General features: G+C 34.9%; 1 protein-coding gene across 5 annotated transcripts; it reads left to right on the forward strand.

Annotated features, from left to right (window-relative positions):
• The first annotated feature begins 1,045 nt into the window (after positions 1 to 1,045).
• Positions 1,046 to 17,177, forward strand: LOC128031748 (melanoma inhibitory activity protein 2). 5 transcript variants are annotated; one of them, XM_052620129.1, is made up of 28 exons: positions 1,046 to 1,286; positions 1,460 to 1,593; positions 1,742 to 1,834; positions 2,249 to 3,248; positions 5,738 to 5,811; positions 7,952 to 8,083; positions 8,169 to 8,190; positions 8,299 to 8,387; positions 8,494 to 8,565; positions 8,715 to 8,825; positions 8,944 to 9,015; positions 9,113 to 9,217; positions 9,312 to 9,434; positions 10,047 to 10,152; positions 10,245 to 10,291; positions 10,504 to 10,594; positions 10,949 to 11,087; positions 11,210 to 11,311; positions 11,481 to 11,541; positions 12,096 to 12,131; positions 12,231 to 12,298; positions 12,390 to 12,460; positions 12,549 to 12,677; positions 13,787 to 13,912; positions 15,064 to 15,183; positions 15,524 to 15,576; positions 15,657 to 15,846; positions 16,422 to 17,177. In XM_052620129.1, exons 1-28 carry the CDS (start codon positions 1,178 to 1,180, stop codon positions 16,601 to 16,603), a joined length of 3,657 nt encoding a protein of 1,218 aa, XP_052476089.1. In that variant the 5' UTR covers positions 1,046 to 1,177; the 3' UTR covers positions 16,604 to 17,177. The 5 variants fall into 5 exon arrangements, with proteins under 5 accessions (XP_052476089.1, XP_052476090.1, XP_052476091.1 ...); XM_052620130.1 differs by having other exon boundaries at positions 15,079 to 15,183; XM_052620131.1 differs by lacking the exon at positions 13,787 to 13,912.
• The last annotated feature ends 521 nt before the right edge of the window (positions 17,178 to 17,698 follow it).

Consider the following 17,698-nt stretch of genomic DNA (forward strand, 5'->3'; position numbering starts at 1 on the left):
TTTAAAGGGGAAACATTTGCCACCTGGAAGTGATCTAGATAACTTCATAAGGTTTTTTTTTTCTTATTTATTTTTATATTTTTTTATGAGGGGACTACAGTGTGTCAGCCATGTTATATTTTGTCAAATACTAAAGCTGAATCAATTAATTGAAATTAAGCATGGAAAAATTCTGAAATATCCACCTTATTTATAGACTGATATCTTAAATAAGGTTTGTGCCGTTGACAGAAGCTCAATCTGTTACTCCTTTCAGTATGTTCTTCTTCCTGAGTGAGCTGATGTGTGTCACCCATATGCATATTATTTGTCCTTACTTACTCTTGTACTGGAAAGAGCACTCTGATCTGTATTTTTTAAGACTATAATGAAACATTTCCGACCTGTATTTTGTTAATCAATTAACGGTGTTGTTATTGTAGGCTACTAATGAAAAACGTCCTTCACTCTTAAAAATAGAGGCTCTTAATTAGCATCTACATCCATGAAGAACCTTTAACGAATCTTTCAAATGCACAAAAGTTACTTCATAGTGGACAAGGGTTCTAGATCATTTTAGTGGTAAAATTTTATTTAGGTTGTTAAGATATTCTTCAAACAATGTAGAAAAAAAAAGTTATTTTAAAAACTTTTCACTGACAGATTCTTTGGGAACCAAAAAGATGGTTCTTTATGGAATCACTGCACTGGGAAACCCTTCTTCTAAGAGTGTTCAGGTTATTTTCTGTATTCAAAATTTGTATTCATTATAAATTACTGCTTTTTATGTCTCATAGTTACATTCTAACATAATGATAATTTAATGGGGGTAGCATTTCTTATACTTGTTTCAGAAGGATTACTCACTGTATCACAGGTAAAATCCAAACAATGTAAAAGTACTACTGCTTGTGGTCTAACATTGTGAAACCTTATCAGTTTGAATGTGGCTTTGGTTCAGTGTGTGTGTTTGTGATGTGGCGTGTGTTGATGTTAATGATTTACTGACAGTAACCTCTAATCCAATCTCTGTGTGTCAGACTGTGATCTCCATGCATTGGCTCATTCTGTGACAAGACAGCGGGAATGACATTTCGCCGGGATTTAGCTTGTCTTTCCCTTGGACTACTGGATTTGGAAATGTACATAAAGGAACTGATCTAATGTGATGAAGTGAAACTGCTGGATAAATCCAAACATGACAGCTGTACATGCATACATTTTGTTTCATATTGTCTTCGGTTATTTACATCAGGGTTTGGGTTTGATTTCAGAATACAAATTATGTGGAGACCCCCAATGTGAAAGTAAGATCATTATTATTTATGTTCATATAAGTGTAAAAGAAAATATTAGACTAAAACTGTGATGTGTGTTTACTGTTTATCTTATGATTATATGCCTTCATGCAAAATATGTCGATGTGATTCATGTGCAAGTTATTTCTTTCTTATCTTTAAGTTTTTATCCATTTCTTCAGGCATGATAAGTAATGTACAGGCACAGAGAGACCACAGTGCTAAAGATTGCCGATTTCTAAACTTCAAAACAGGAGATATAATAACTGTTTACTACAAACTCACTGGGAAAAGAAATGATCTCTGGGCAGGAAGTGTGAGTAATCTTTTTCTGGTTCTGTCTTGATTAAAATATCCATGCTATAAATCAGTAAAGTACGATCAATATACAACATTTGTGCTTTACTTAACCTGACATATAAACATTATGTTTAATAATATTCCAGATATTTTTTATTTTGCAGATTGAAAAGCTGTCTGGATTGTTCCCAAAAGATGCCATCAAAGTTGATCAACTGTTTATTGATGAAAAAAAGGAAATCCAGGTGCCAACCCAGGTAATGTACATTAAAAGTTTTTAATGTACTTTTTAAAAAACGAAAAATGTGCTTCATGTCATACGACTACATCAGCTATTTTAATTATGTCTTAAAATGATCAAATCAACCTCAATACATTCAGTTACAGGAACAAAAACAACTTATTTCTGATAATCCTTTTCACAGATGTATGTCATATTATGGAAGAAAAGATCTGTTATTACTTCTATTACATTAGATCCATTATATTACATCAATTCATTAGATTAAATTTGCGTTATTAAAGGCTTTTTACAGTGTACAGAATCTGACTCAAATAAGGTGGTGTAGCTAATGTTAATTATCTGACAGAATTAATTTTTCCATGTATTCAGGTTTGGTAAGAAAAGTCTCAACCAAGAACATATGAAACACTTTAAATTTTCTCCTCAGGAATTTGACTTCATCTGCTTTGATGAAAATGGTTTAGTGATTGAACGAAGTACTGAATTTGATGATCTGGAAGATTTGTCAAGAGAAACCGATTTCAATGAAATCCAAGATAAACCAAATGAAACAGAAGAGCGTGAACCCAGACAGGTTTCTGTTCAAGATGTTTCTGATCAAAACAGCCCCAAGACAACACAAAAAGGTGGGTCTTCCTGGATAGGCTCTGCTGTTAGTGGATGGTTTGGCAGGAATGCACAAAGCAATGATGAACCACAGGATGAGAGCAGTGAAGAATCCTTCAAAAGCAGAAAGATAGTGATGGATATTGAGGAGAACCATGTGGAGGAGAAGACGAACTCTGGAACTTTTGGTTGGATCAGGGGTGAACTCACCAATGCTTTTGGATTTGGAAACAAGGATCTAAAAACTGATACACAAGACAATATTAAGAAATCAATAAAAGATGAAGATACCTCATCTCAGCAGCCTAGCCCCTGGATAAGTACAGATAGAGATGTCTTGGACATTGGTGAAGACGATACTGAAGCAGCAACTAAACCTGAAGCTGAGAAAGCAGATGAAGACATAAACATGGAGGACCCAAGCATTCTTAACCCCAGTCAGAACATGGATGTGGTTGACAACAAACAGCGAGATGAAAACAACCTAGAAGACAGTGTGGAAAATAAGGATGGTCCCTTGGAGGACAGGAGAACAGAAAATGAAAAAGAAAAGGAACAGGTGGGGTGGTACGGAAATATGTACAACAGAATCACAAAACTTTACAGAGAAGAGCAAACTAAAGATGATGAAGATGATGGAGGCAATGACAAACTAGAAAGCCCTGGATCTGCTACAAATACTGAGACCACTGAAACGACAGAAAAGGAAGAAGATGCAGTTAAAAGCGAAAATGATGTTGATTTTTTTGAAGGAAAAGTGAAACAAGATACAAGAGATGTGCAAAGCAATGAGGAAAAGACAGGAAAGAAAGAAAATCCAGGTAAGGAAAACTTTGATGAGGAACAAATTAATTAGAAGGATCAAGAAGATAAAATGTCAATTGATATTTATGAGCAGGACACAAACTCAACAGATGTTGACGTACTAGGTGAAACTCAGTCACTGAAATATCTGATGTTGTCAAGCAAGAATCAAGGATGTTGATTTACTTAGTGAAACTCAGGCTTTATCTGATGGAACAATGACTTTAAAAGACAGTGTTGCATCTGATGGCTTTAGAGATATAGATGCATCTATCTAAAGACTTTAAAACCCAACATGGTGATTAAGTTAAGTCTGCAAATAATACAAATGATGTAGGTATTTAGAGCAAAATCAACTCGACTGATTCAGCCGATGACATTAGAAAATTATTCTAATAAAATTAGCACAGATCCTGTAACTGGTGCTGATACATCTGAACTGTCAGAATCAGATATTCAGACAGATTCTGAGTTACATTATGAAAATATACAAGAATTAAATGTTGTAGATTTGTACACCGACTCACATATTAAGACTTTCACAACTGGTCAAAGCATAAATGCAGTTGTAAATTCAGAACCGACTGTGGATGCATTGTCAGAATATAATAATGAAAAACAATTAGCTGAAGGCGACCAAGGTATAGCGAGAGAAAATGATGAGTCAGTTATAGACAGAAAAGATAAGTTAGTTATGGAAAGAAATGAAGCACAATTAGAAAAAGTATTACCAAAAGACATCACATTTCATGACGAAAGGTTATCATCTTCAAAAGCACATGTAAATGAGCAATGAACATAAACTGGACACAAACATAAATCCTCCTGATGAAAGATCATAATCACACTATTATAACAGATGAATTAACTGTACATAGTGAAGAAAATCTGTATTCAGACCTTGAGTCAAATTCATCCCTAAACATTGGTAATAGAAAACTCAGGTATAAGTATTGTCAAGAATACAGATTCAGTAAGTGAAAATAATGATGTGGTTGTAGTTTATGAAGAGCAAGAGGACTCATGTACAGTTTCCGAACCTACAGAGAATTATTTTGAAACAAAAGATCAAGGACGACACACAAATCACAAATGAAAGTCGAACAGAGGAAACACATACAAAAAGACCTTTGCTAAACATGTCTAATGGGTCTGGTGATTTAAAAGATGGTGGTCATGATCTCAGTTTAGCAAAAAATGCAGACAGCGATAATATTCCTAACGCTGTACCTGAAGACCCAGATGGATATAAAACATCCACAGAAACAGAATTGATGAATGATTTCTTCACATAACATCATGCATGATCAAAATCAAAGTGTTGAATAAAAAGAAGAGAATGACACAGCAAACTATGAGGATCATCAAACCCATTCAGAAAGCATCAAGCAAAGGGAGGAAAGTGATGATGGTGACATGGCGGTGAATACAGAAGATAAAGAACAGGGAAATGAAAAACAACCGGGAGGCCCTGAAAATACTGTCAATCATCCTAGAGAAACCTCTGAAGAATATACAAATTATATCAGTATATGTGTGAACAGAATATAGAAGATCTTTTAGATTTATTTAGATGCCAGAAGTTATTATGGCTGGATTTCAAAATGGTAAACACTAATACAGGTCAAGATAATGATGACCTCGATGAACTTGGTGACTTTGAACATCTGTTGGAATGCCATATGGAGATGAACACAAAACTGGGAAATATTCAACAAGATAATGGTTCTCCTGGCAAGAATCATACTAAAGAATATCTACCCTCTTATCTTCTCTAATAAAGAAATATTCACCAGTGATAACAAATAACAGTGTAGAAAGCAAAATAATAATAGCATGAAAGATAATGGATTTAATCATTTTGGTGAATATTGCATGGGACAAAAAGTTTCTGCATAGCCTATGTGATGAATGGGAAATCTAGGTTTTGTGATCTTACTCTTACTGAGTGATGGTAATGTAAAAGTTGTCCCCATAAGTGATGTTCCCACTCTTTCATCACAGGGATCAGCGAGGATGACTGTGTTCTTCGTGAAGCATGTCTAAATGTGAATAAGAAAACACAAATCTCCACAACAGAGGCTGAAAATAATCAAGTTACCGAAGACTTGGGCAATCCTCAAAATGAGCCAGTCCCTGAAGAAAAGAACCTTTTAGAGAACAGAGCTAATGTGGAGGATGTTCAGACTGTTGAGCAGGAAAAAAGAAAGCAAGAGGACTGGACTTTTTCTGAAACCAAGAAAGCTTTCCAAAACCACAGTCTTATTTCTGAGGAGCATGTTGAATCACAGAATAGTACCAACTTTAAATATATATATATATATATATTTAAAGGAATATTTTATCCTTAAATTAAAATTCTGTCATCATTTACTCATCCTCCTGTGGGTCTGACGCATCTTGAAAAAAAAAAAAAACATTTTGAGGGGTGAAATTTCACACATTATATACATTGTAAATTGTAAAATCTTACATGTTTTTTTATTATTATTATTCTTTTTGACAGATGAAGGTCAGTTTTATCAAATGGCAGTTTTTGTTGAAGTCAAAATGAATGAAATTGCATCTATAGTGAAAAAGGTGAGTGTTTCGTTTGAAATACAATTAAGAATAGTAGCCTGCTAAAAGTAGCCTGTCCGTTTTTTTTTACATAAAATCCTGAAAAATATATATATAGATATTCTGGACAATAGAAATAACACAATAATGTCATGTCAGGCTTAAAACATTTGATAGGCTATTCAGTTCATTCCATTAGGGTACATTTAAATGAGTATTATTATTATCGACCTTTTAATTATGATGTTTATTTATAGAAAATTACACCTAAATCTGTGTTGGGTTTTTACCTAGATGTGCAGTAAATGTTAATCTAAATGATACATTTCCAACATTTTACAAGGAAAATACAACAATTCATATATTCAGTTTAGCTCCTTAAGATGACAATCAACATTTTCTGAAGCCACTTTTTTTGTTTAAAAATATTTATGCAATATTTTGTACCCTATTCGTAGAAACTGCCAGCGACTAAACCTACAGTCTATTTTCTGTCTTGACATATCGCCAAAAAGTGTCAAATTTTGCACTCAAGGCAAGTTGACTGATATTGATAAACATTTACTGTCTCTACAACTAAATAAGCTATAAAAACTGGTAAATAGATAAAAAATTACATTTTAATGCAGACGCAAAGTAATAGTAATTTCGAGTTGAATCCAGACAGACTTGAGCTGCTCAACCGGTCTCTAGATCAATGACCTTTGTTTATAGAGATATATTTAACTGACACACCCACTAATGAAACATACCTGCCCATATTAGAACTGTGACGTTTCATAACCAGCTCATGACACATATTTTAGCGTGTAAGCTTCACTCTCGGTGTCTATAGAATAATAGATACGTCTGTCTCTTTAAAACTCGAACGGAACTTTGTGGCACTCAGCAATTGGTGACGTGTGGAATAAACCATGATCTTTGTAGGGGTGTTTAATTTAGTTGATTTTACATTTTTCGCATAAAATCAAAACAGTCTTATTTTATATAACAAATTATATATTTTTATTGTTTAAAAGATATCAAAACAAATATCACTGACGTTTGGTTTAGATTTTCGGAACACAAGATCATATGCTTTACGAATCCTCCCTAAAATACACGAGTGCGCTCTTCCTCTCAGCGCAGTGCGCACTAGCCGTCAGAGTAGAGCAGCGTCCGGCACCATGGCATAACAACAGATAAATTAACAGATTACAGAATATAGAATAACTCAGTTTGAATATAATCATGGCGGATGAATTTAAGGCCGAGTCGGTCGTCACAGAAGCGGCTGACATGAAAGGAGCAGCGAAGATTTACTACACTCTCGCCGTGGAGAAAATCAGAGATGTATGTGGCTCAGTGTGTATTATGAAACAGCATTAGTGTTTATAGCAGGTGTCATATATATTTCTAATAAGTCAGCTATCACAGTACTCATAATTTATTCTAATGCAGTGTTTACAAATGTTTAATTAGATGTATACTGTGTAAACTGTTTTGTATTAAGACATATAGCTTGTTAGCATTGAAGCATCTGGTACATGTTGCTCAGTCCATCTTACATTACCATTGATTTGGGTGATTTTATTAAACTTATTGATTTATAAGATCTACAGTGTCGTCAACTGCCATTTATTGGCCTTGTTTACCAGTTTATGACAGTATAGTTTTAGTGTTTAGAGGTGTAGTGTGTATATTGTCTTTTTTATCTTAGTGTTATTGGTTTTGGTCAGCTATTGTAGGTCAGTGACAAAGGAGGAGTTTTTTTCTCTTTTTTTAAAATCTATTTTAAAACACATCTCAGTTTGTTAGAAACCCTTTATACATTTTATTTCAATAGTTTTGATTTCTTGACTGTAAAAATGACAAGTGATGTAACAGTAAAGTAATAAGTGCTCAAATATTCTTAGCATAAATGTGTGATATAAATTATAATTATTTGTACTGCTACATTTAAGAAGTAATAATGAACGTTTATGTGAAACTACTAAAAGTTGTCTCTGTGTTTGATCATGTGAATGTGGGTTTAGGTTTATAGAACATCCTGTGCACTTTTGTATACGTGACAGAGAGAGGGTTAAAAAAAGCCTCATAATATAAGTGTTTGTAAAGTTGCTTAATTTATACTTCCCTTTCTATTGAGAATTCATATAAGTGTTTAACTTCTGTGTCTTAGGTTGTGTCTTCACTTCCTGATGATATCCGGCCTGGTCCTGACTTGTATGGACTGCCATGGGAAGCTGTGGTTTTCACTGGATTTTTAGGTTTATTGACACTGCTTCTGTTCAGCTGCAGGTTCATTCAGTCTGTAAGTCATTTATTACTGCTACACAAAAATGCACACTTTATGAGTGTTATTTCACTGAATGAGCTTTTTCTGTTTTGTTCTGCAGATCAGAAGTCGACTATATGCAAGTGAGTGTTTTCCATCTCTTTATCTGCTGTAAACCTATCCTCATTATCTGTTTTATCTGATCTCTACTGTCAGCTCTCAACTGATCCTGTCTGTTGATTTGTTTTCAGGTAAAGAGACGCAAATGGCGCAGAAAGTGGCTGAACTGCTTGATGAAAAGTGCAAAGTGCTGGAGACATTCAGTGAGGTTAAACAGAAGGTGAGAAATACTGTTACAGTATATGAACACCTAATACACATGCATGCTTGTATAACTGCATTCTCCTAAATCAATCCTCCTAAACAATGTCTGTCCGTCTCAACAGTTTGACAAACTAGAGTCCACACTACAGAACAAAGGCATGTCTGCACAAGCTGCAGAAAAAGACAGTTTAGAGGTAAATATGGTCATTATGGTCTCAAATCTTCCTGTAAAAACATGCTGTTACTAATGTTTATAACATGCAGTTATTTAGCTACCAATGTGTATAAAATGTGTCTCCCTGACCATTTCACTTGTTGCCTGATCCAATTATACTACTTTTAGGTGGCGTCACAGAAACTTGAACAATCAAATGCACAAATTAAAAAGGAAATCGAGAGGCTGCAAGAAGAGCTGTCCCGACAAAACAAAGCAAGAAAACAACAAGAAGATCAGGTAATGTTGTCATACATACAGATACACTCACTTTACACATCCAAGCTACCCTTAATCATGCTTGATGCACTTTAAGTTGTCTGTATCTGTCCAAAAAAAATTTATATTTGTTTTACAGCTTGCTGAACTTGAGCAGATTTTAAGAAATTTAGAAGAGGAAGCTAAAGAACGAAAGTCCCAGTTAGAACAGGTATTGACTATGTGTATGATGCATGTTTTATTCATATTTCCTTTTAAAACACAATCATTTGTAATTCTATGCTGTTACCCTTTTTCTCCATCTGTAGGACAACACAACGCTGAAGATCCATGAGATTAACACACAGCGACTGCAGAAAAACCTGCAGGTGGCCAAAGAGGAGCACGCAATGTTGCTTGAGAGTAAAGAACAGGTGAGATCTGTGTTAGTGTTCTTAGATTGGAGACGATGAACGGATCAAAAAAAAAATTTTAACAGGAGTACCTGTGTTTTCTTCACTCATACAGCTGGTGCAAGAGGCAGAGGACTGGGGTGAACGTCTGGGTGAGCTGGAGGAGGAGATGAAAATGTGTGAAAGATCTCATACTGGCATGCTGGAAGACTGCGCTAATAAGGATGATCGCATCCAGGTAAAAAACACAATGGCATCAGGCTCAATGAGACCAGACGCTAGAAAACAGGAACTGTCATATTTATTTCAGTATCAAAAGAACAGCATTTATTTGTGAATGCCTTTACTGTCACTTTGCATCCTTGCTGAATAAAAGCATTAATTTCTTAAAAAAGAAATACTGAAACCATATGGTAACTTAAAATTAGATGTACACAAAAATGTCAAAACAACATAAATAAAATTTTTACGTTCTTAAATGACCTATATTTAATAAAATTTTGCTCAGAAGAATTTAAAAACAAGAAATTCTTAATTGACAAAGTCTAGTGCACATCATGGTAAAAATACAAAGTTCTGTCATGAAACCGATAGGTCTGACATAATGAAATCATTCATGTGACACAACTGTAGAAACATTCAAATACTTTGCTAGTGCTCACTGTAGCAGTTGCAGCGTTCTTCAGAAACCCTCCACCTTCCCCAGCTCCACCTTTATAGATCTGCTACGAGGTGCTTTCATATTGTTTTAAATGGTGTTGTCTCATGTATGTTATATGTGCAGTCACAGCAGCATGTCATGGATGTACTGGCAGTAGCAAGTCTCAGTACTTTCCTTTTCTTGTATCAGTCACTGACAGAGTGCCTTTTGAAGATGAGAGGTTGGGATTCTGAGGACGAGAGCTGCGTTGACGGCAGCACTAATGCAGCTAGGGATGAGAATGGAGACCGTTCAGGTTCAAACTCTTGTGGTTCATTTGGGAATATTCTTAGTTTGATTTGAAGTCAGGTCTTGAGGTGTCATCTTATGAGTTTTTTGTGCTTGCAGATTTCCATCAGAGGCAAAAAGTACAGAAACTTATTGAAGCGGCCAAGGTACTCTTACTTACATCCTGGTTGTCTCAAACCTAGTGAAACACCTAGATAACAAATATGACATCCTGTCTAGTATGGCAGCTCACTGGGGTTTGAAACACAACCCTTATGTGTCAGAATAAATTAATAACATCTGTCTACATCCAGAATAGGCAGATATGCTGCTATCAGATATAATGCTGTAGATAAGTTGGTCCTCCTCTTTGTCACAGATGAGTGCAGGCTTGAAGTCCATGGAGGAGGACAAGAACAGAGTGTTCGCCAAACTCGCAGATGAAGTTAAAGCCAAAGAAGATCTCCAAGGTAAACATTTCCACTAGAGTTGAAAAAGGTGCTGATGCATGAACCTTTTATTTTGATATAAAATTATGTTTTTTGATTAATTTTAGAAAGAAAATGTGACCTATTCATTCATAATGTGAATCTTTAGGCACCTTACAATTACATTTTCTGTCGATTTGTAGTCTTAAATTGCTGATGTAATCGTAACATCACAATGTATTGCTTTCCTACATGGTTTTCTAGGAAAACCACTGCTATGCAAGTATTATAAGTAATAAAAGTTGATCTGATTTTCTTTGGCCGGAATATATCAAACATGAACTTGATTACAGACTGTAAATGAAGACTTGTTTTCTTGTTTCTCTGTATTCTCAGAGGGGATCAAACAGCTTGAGGAACAGAAGGAGGTGTTGGAATCAGAGAGTGCCAGCTATGCTAGTGAAAGCCAGAAACTCCAGCAGAAACTCCAGATCATGACTGAGATGTACCGGGAGAATGAACTCAAACTACACAGGTTTGGACCGTGGAAAATCATTACACTCCATTCAGTGTCTCTGAAGTTTTTTTATTTATTTTTTTATTGGAAATTCAAAAACTAATGCTATTTATTTGAATTATTTCTTTGACTCTTTTCAGGATGTTGACAGTGGAGGAGAAGGAGCGCTTACAGAAGGAGGAGAAGCTCAACAAGGCAGATAAGAAGATCAGTTTTGCTGCAGAGGAGCTCAGCACCTACAGGTCAGAGCAGATTGTTTAGCACACATGAGGAAGTCGAGTTAAGTATGATATAGTATGTGATAAAATCAAAGGAAATGGTCTCTGAGAAGGGGAGAAAACTTGAAGCATAATGAACGTTCACCAAAAACAGGAAGTTTACATTATAGTCTCTTTCACTGTGTTTGTATAGACAACGAGCCAAAGACCTAGAGGAAGAACTGGAACGGACATCAGTGGCCTACAAGAATCAGGTGACACATTAGTAATGCTACTTAGAGTTACAACGTCTCTACGTCATAAATATTGATAAAGGTTCTTCAGTGGCACGTGCTGATGATACCCACACTGAATATGTTTAATATTATTTTTATACAGAATTTGCTGTATAAAATATAAGAAAAATCTAAAACCACAAAATGTGCATTGTCAGTTGATTAAATTGTCTGTAGATTTTGGAACTGACATTAGGGGGAGACATCACATCCTTATATCAGTCTGTCATTATGATGTAGATCTATGTGACTGACATGAGGATCATATCATAATTCATTAATTAATTATATAAATTGAGATAGATGGTTAGATATGTATGTATATGTACACACAGTATAATAGAATAATATATATGATATATTATATATGACCAATATGAGATTGTATAATAAATAAAAAATAACTTTTTTTAAATTATATAAATATTTTACATGAATTATTATTTTTTAACACCACAAATGAAAGTGATATCTCATAAATACTGATATTATATCAGTTTATCATATTTATTTTGTATTTTTTTCCCCACCAGATTACTTCTCATGAGAAAAAGGCTCATGATAACTGGGTAAGTTGTTTTCAGACCACTTGATCTGTACCATTCATCAGTAGCTTTATTGTGTCAGAAGTTCTTTTTATACTGTTCTTCTTGTTGTCTGTGTTATAGCTAGCTGCGAGGGCAGCGGATCGAGACCTGGCTGAGGTCAAGAGAGAAAACTCTCATCTCCGCCAGAAGTGAGATTGACTAGAGAGATTTTTGCTGTAGTGTTTTATATACAGCAGAAGCAATATCTATCCATACATATTAATATGTTTACAATTGCAGGCTGACTGGGGCCCAATTCAAGTTTGAGATTCTTGAAAAGGATGTACGAGAGGGCAGACCTTTATTTAGAGGTCAGATACTCTTCACTTTCCTATGGCTAGCACATGTCTATGATTAAAATGGTATTAACCACTAGTTATGCATCTCCCCATCTCACAGGTGAAAGATCTCCATATGGACACTCTCCTCTTAACAGACCAACTTCAGAAACACGGGCCTTCCTGTCCCCTCCTACACTAATGGACGGACCCCCTCGAATCTCACCTCCCTTCATGGGTCCAGGCAGAGGTGATATACACACATCCCTCCCTTTTTGAATTCTGGGAAAAGTTTCCTAGCTAGAATGAAAAATGTGATTCATTCTTTGCAGTCTCAGTCTTAAGTTGTGTAGTTATATGTTGTGTGTTTGTGTGTATTACATGCATGAATCCAGTTCATCTCCCATGAGATATAGTTAATATGTTTGCATTAGGGGTGTAACAGGTTTGATTGTTGGCACAGTGTCAGTATTGTTTAGTAAATAATTGGATATTTCTGAAATTTCTATATTTGAACAGTTACCTATACGCTACCGTTCAAAAGTTTAGGGTTAGTAAGATTTTTAATACTTTTATTCTGCAAAGATGCAGTGAAGAGATTTCTAATGCTACAAGGTATTTGTATTTTAAATCAATTAATTTGATACTGAAAAAAGTCAGCTTCCTCAAAAATATTAAGCAGCACAACATCTTTCAACATTAATAATAACAATGTTTCTTGAGCAGCAAATCAGCATATTAGAATGATTTTTGAAGAATCATGTGACTCTGAAGATTGGAGTACAAATAGAAAGGAAACCCTGTATTTTAAATTGTCATTTTATTTACAGAATTGCTGCTTTTACTGTACTTCTGATCAAATTAACGCAGTCTTGCTGAGCATAAGAGATCCCAAACTTATATTCAGATTTTGAAAGAGCCCGTTTTATTTTATCTTTTACACACAACTATTGACATTTTACTAAATGTTACACAGTGTAAATGCATTTAAATATATAGATAGATATATCCAGTGCTATCTCGAAAACTGCTTTAGTATCTGTAAGTTTTTTATTCATTTATTTACTTTAGAATAGTTTATGCATATCACTAATAATTAAAGACCCGCAGGATATACTAGTATGATTTTTGCAGTTTAAATGCATACTAAACCATGGGAAGCAAATCATTCCCCAAGTTTGAATTTAGATGAGTCTGTTTGAGTATAGATGAGTCTTTTTGTGTTCCATTACCCTCGTTGATATTTTGTTGGTTGCCTCCCTTTCCTCGCCTTTCCATCCTTAACTTCCTCAAACATTTTTATGTGCCATTTCTCTCCACTCCATTCATCTTCCTTCACTCTCACTGTCACATAACCAGCATCCCGTGGCGTGGTAGAGCCCCCTAGTGGTGGGCCAGACTTTGAGCGGAGTGGCCCTCACTCTGATAGTGGCTCGTTGTCTCCCTCCTGGGACAGGGAACGCAGGGGCCCTCCCCCCCCTTCAGGTACAGTGATGTTCCCACTGCTGTGGCTGACCTGTAGCAGGGGGAAAATCTTCTCTAGCTCTTAAAGATCAAGAGTTATTAATAGTAGAACCATAAGCATAATAAAATGATGACTGCCTATTCTACATATCAATAGTTTAGCCAAGCGTAACAATTCTTTTACATAGTCTTAAAGGTACAGTAAGGCAAAAAAAAATGGACTTCACAGAAAAAAAGATTTTAGAAAACTAAATCAAATGTAGATTATGCAGTTAATGAGGCTTATTTGCTAGATGTCAATGTCAGTTTGCTATTGATTTATTTATGTTAAGCACTTAACTCTCTTGTGTGTGAGGTGAGAAGTGTTTCTGTTACTGAAACTCAAACTCAGTTAGGTGGCTGACGCAGCCGCACAGCTCTTTGAAGAGTCCCAGAACTGGGCCTTCTTTGTTCTAGACGTTTCTGTGTTTTTGGACTGTGCGTCAGGCTTTGTCCCACTGCCCTCTGCTGCTCCTCACTGTTGGGCTGAATACTGCCGATTCAGGAGCTGTGGACTAAAGGTTCAGAGCAGTGATTAGTGATTTTATACTGCGGGTGTGAATAGCACAGGACATCACTGTTTTTAAAATGTCATTCCCATTACATCCTAGGTGTTCATGAGCCAATCATTTTCAAACGTTTAGTTTAGTTTTTTTGTTTGTTTGTTTGTACAATGCATTTAGAAAGGGTCTTGAATTTAGTTGTGATAGTATGAATTAATTATTTTTTTTTATATATTGCTTAATATGATACATTTTTTATTTTATACAGTTATATTTTTTTTCAATAATTATTCTTACGTTTTTGTTAAATTATCAATTTCTCTGATAGTGTCTGAAAGGCTCACTATCATGTAGAATATTAAGAATAATAATAAAATTAGAAATTATTTACCTATTTTTCTGATCCCAAATGAAATGTGTTCAAATGGCATTTGAGTATTCGTTTTTAGATTTACTTTTAAAATATGCATTTTGTTTTTATTTTTTAATAAAAAAGGATCTTGAGTTTATTTATAATAAATTCTACTTATATAAATCATAATCTTGATTATAGCATTTTTTTAAATAAATGTACATTATATAGAATTTTCTTTTTTAATAAATATATGTATGTATGTGTGTTTATGAAAGGTCTTCCTCTCCCAGATCCGGGGTTGCCCTTTAGGAGGCCTCCTCCAGGTCCATATCCTATGGGTCCTTTGCCTCCTAGACCTCCACTTCCTCCTGAGCCATACTTTGGGGACAAATCAGGTGAGCCTTTATGATATGTTTGACTTCTCCTCTGTTCCTCTTAAAGGTCATTTGTACCTGTGGAATTATTAATAATATCCCATATGACTCACATATGCAAGCCTAATAGTAACTTAGAAACTAAAACTGAAAAACTGAGATTCATATTCTCATAGTAAATGGAGCAATATTATTGATAAAAAACCCCTGCTAACTTGTTTTTATGCAGCTCATGTAATAGCATTAGCAAGGCATGAATGAGTTCTCTTTTCAGTAATCCTGAAGAATTCGAATGAAAATGTGAGAGTGGGAGTTTGGCTCAAAGATCCTAAGAGTGTTTTTTCCTCTCTCTTTGTCCCAGATTCATCATTTCTAAGAAACAGCTCATCTGTCATTGAAAATGAGAGCAGAGAAGTGAGTAAACCTCCGACTGATCAGAAAACCACGTTGTTTTTGTACAGTCAGGCACATTACTTAAATGTCTTATTTTAAAGGGTCCTCACTCAATGCCTGGTGACATGAGATTGCCCCCTGATCCTAATTCAAGAATGGGACCTCCTGGCCCCCCATTAAAGGGAATGCCCCCACTGATGCACCCTAGGGACCCACACTTCCCACTCAGGGGCCCTTATGGGCCTTCGGAGTTCTTTTCCCCTCGTGGGCCTGGTGGTCTCCCCATAGGCAGTAAGTTAACTCTTTCCACTTGAAATATTGAATTTTACTTTTGCAATGTGACTTTTTTACAACTGAAAAGCATATTTCAAAATGTATTTAGATAAAACTTAATTTTGTGATTTGATAAAGATAAATTTGATATTATTGGTTAATTTTCTTTTTTTTAAATATAATTTATGATCATCATTACACATGATCTAATTCCTTGTTATTATTTTATTAGATTTATTACAGGATATGACTCAGCTACTTGAATTTTTATATTCATTAAATGATTAAATTAATAATTAATTTCTGGCGATATTCCTGGCAATTTGAGGTGGCTTAATTTCAGAGTTTTCTGTCTGATTATTTGAAATTTTTTGTTAATACAATTTGAATTATTAACACTTTATTCGTTATACTTTTTTTTATTTAATTTATTACAAGATAGGTATCGGCTACTTTAAACATTCAATTATTTTATTAAATTAATTATTGAAAAAAAAAATATATATATATATATATATATATATATATATATATATATATATATATACTGTTTTCCAGTACAAATTAAGAGCTTTTATTACCATTTCCACTAGTGCGAGGGCCACTTCCCCCGGGAATGTTTCCCAGAGCTCCAATGCCACTCCCTCAACATATGGGCTATTTACCACCAAGACATTCGTCTGACAGCTTCCCCATCGGACCTCCACCCAGACCCTCCCCACCCGGCAGCGAGCAGCCTCCCAACCAGTCGCCCTCTCCTCATGATGTCATCTGATCTCTCACGCTCTCTTCCTCCCATGCAAACTGTTTCCGACTTCCTGTTGTTGTGCTCAGGGGGTGTTTCCTTCGATATGTAACCACAGTAGCCTTGTGGTTATATCTTACTATTTGTCTTAGTTGAAAACGCAAGCATGGCAAAGGGTGCAGCACATGCCACTGCTTAATATTATGAAGAGCAAGTCGATGTCTGTATTTCAGGTACAGTGCGCAGCCTTTGTGAAGGCTAAGTAGGTGAATTGTAAAGTCAATGAGACAGCCTTTTAACAGGATTATAGGTGCTCAGGTTTGTGATGTTCTGATGCTTTTCTTTTTTTTTTTAATTGAAGGTAGATGATAAAAGGTCCTTATATTTGTCAGACTGTGTATATAGAAAGTCTACTAAGTATATATTGTGAATAGGATGCTGTTAAAACAAGACTTTGGTAACTAACTTGACGAATCCAACAACTCAATCCAGTGAACCGTCCATGGAGCAGATATATTTTTAGTTTCATGCCTCATGCCTTAAAATAGGTGGTCTGATTAAATAAATCATGTACATTAATAATAAAGATTTAATTTGAAAAACATTGGATTAGTTTCATGTTTTCTTTGCGGAGACATTGTGCTAACGTATGTAGCTTAGTAGTATCAGGATATTACTCATTATTTGTCAAAGATTAAATTGGTTTAATGTTTTTAAAGATTAAGATGTAGAAAAGTAATTATTAGTAATTATGAAGTACAGAAACATCCAATTTTAGGAACATTTTAAGAAGCAACTAAGAACGTGCCTTCATATTAATCTTTAATTTCCATGATCTGGAAAAGTCTTTTTTGAATCAATAGAAATTGAGCTTTATATGTGTAATCACTGTAAAAAATTAAGTTTCATTCAGTATCCCATTCAGAATTGAAAAAAAATAAATAAATAAACAGACAAGATTTTTTTTTTTTTAATGCTTTTATTTTACCGATTAAAAGAAAATGCATTCGTCCAACATTAATTCAAATCAACATTCGGCTGGTTTACCCAATATCTGTCAGTTAACTTTTTCCCAAAGGTTTAACTTCTTTATCGTGGAACCTCAAGATCACTTTTTCTCATTAA

This window comes from Carassius gibelio, chromosome A17 (assembly GCF_023724105.1).
Source record: "Carassius gibelio isolate Cgi1373 ecotype wild population from Czech Republic chromosome A17, carGib1.2-hapl.c, whole genome shotgun sequence".
Lineage (NCBI taxonomy): Eukaryota > Metazoa > Chordata > Actinopteri > Cypriniformes > Cyprinidae > Carassius > Carassius gibelio.

Excerpts from the sequence above, each read along its gene's own strand:
- LOC128031748 (XM_052620129.1), top strand. The coding sequence starts at position 1,178 with ATGACAGCTGTACATGCATACATTTTGTTTCATATTGTCTTCGGTTAT. Across the intron at positions 8,388-8,493 it reads TCAGTGAGGTTAAACAGAAG|TTTGACAAACTAGAGTCCAC; the intron begins GTGAGAAATACT and ends CCGTCTCAACAG. Across the intron at positions 11,312-11,480 it reads GAGGAGCTCAGCACCTACAG|ACAACGAGCCAAAGACCTAG; the intron begins GTCAGAGCAGAT and ends GTGTTTGTATAG.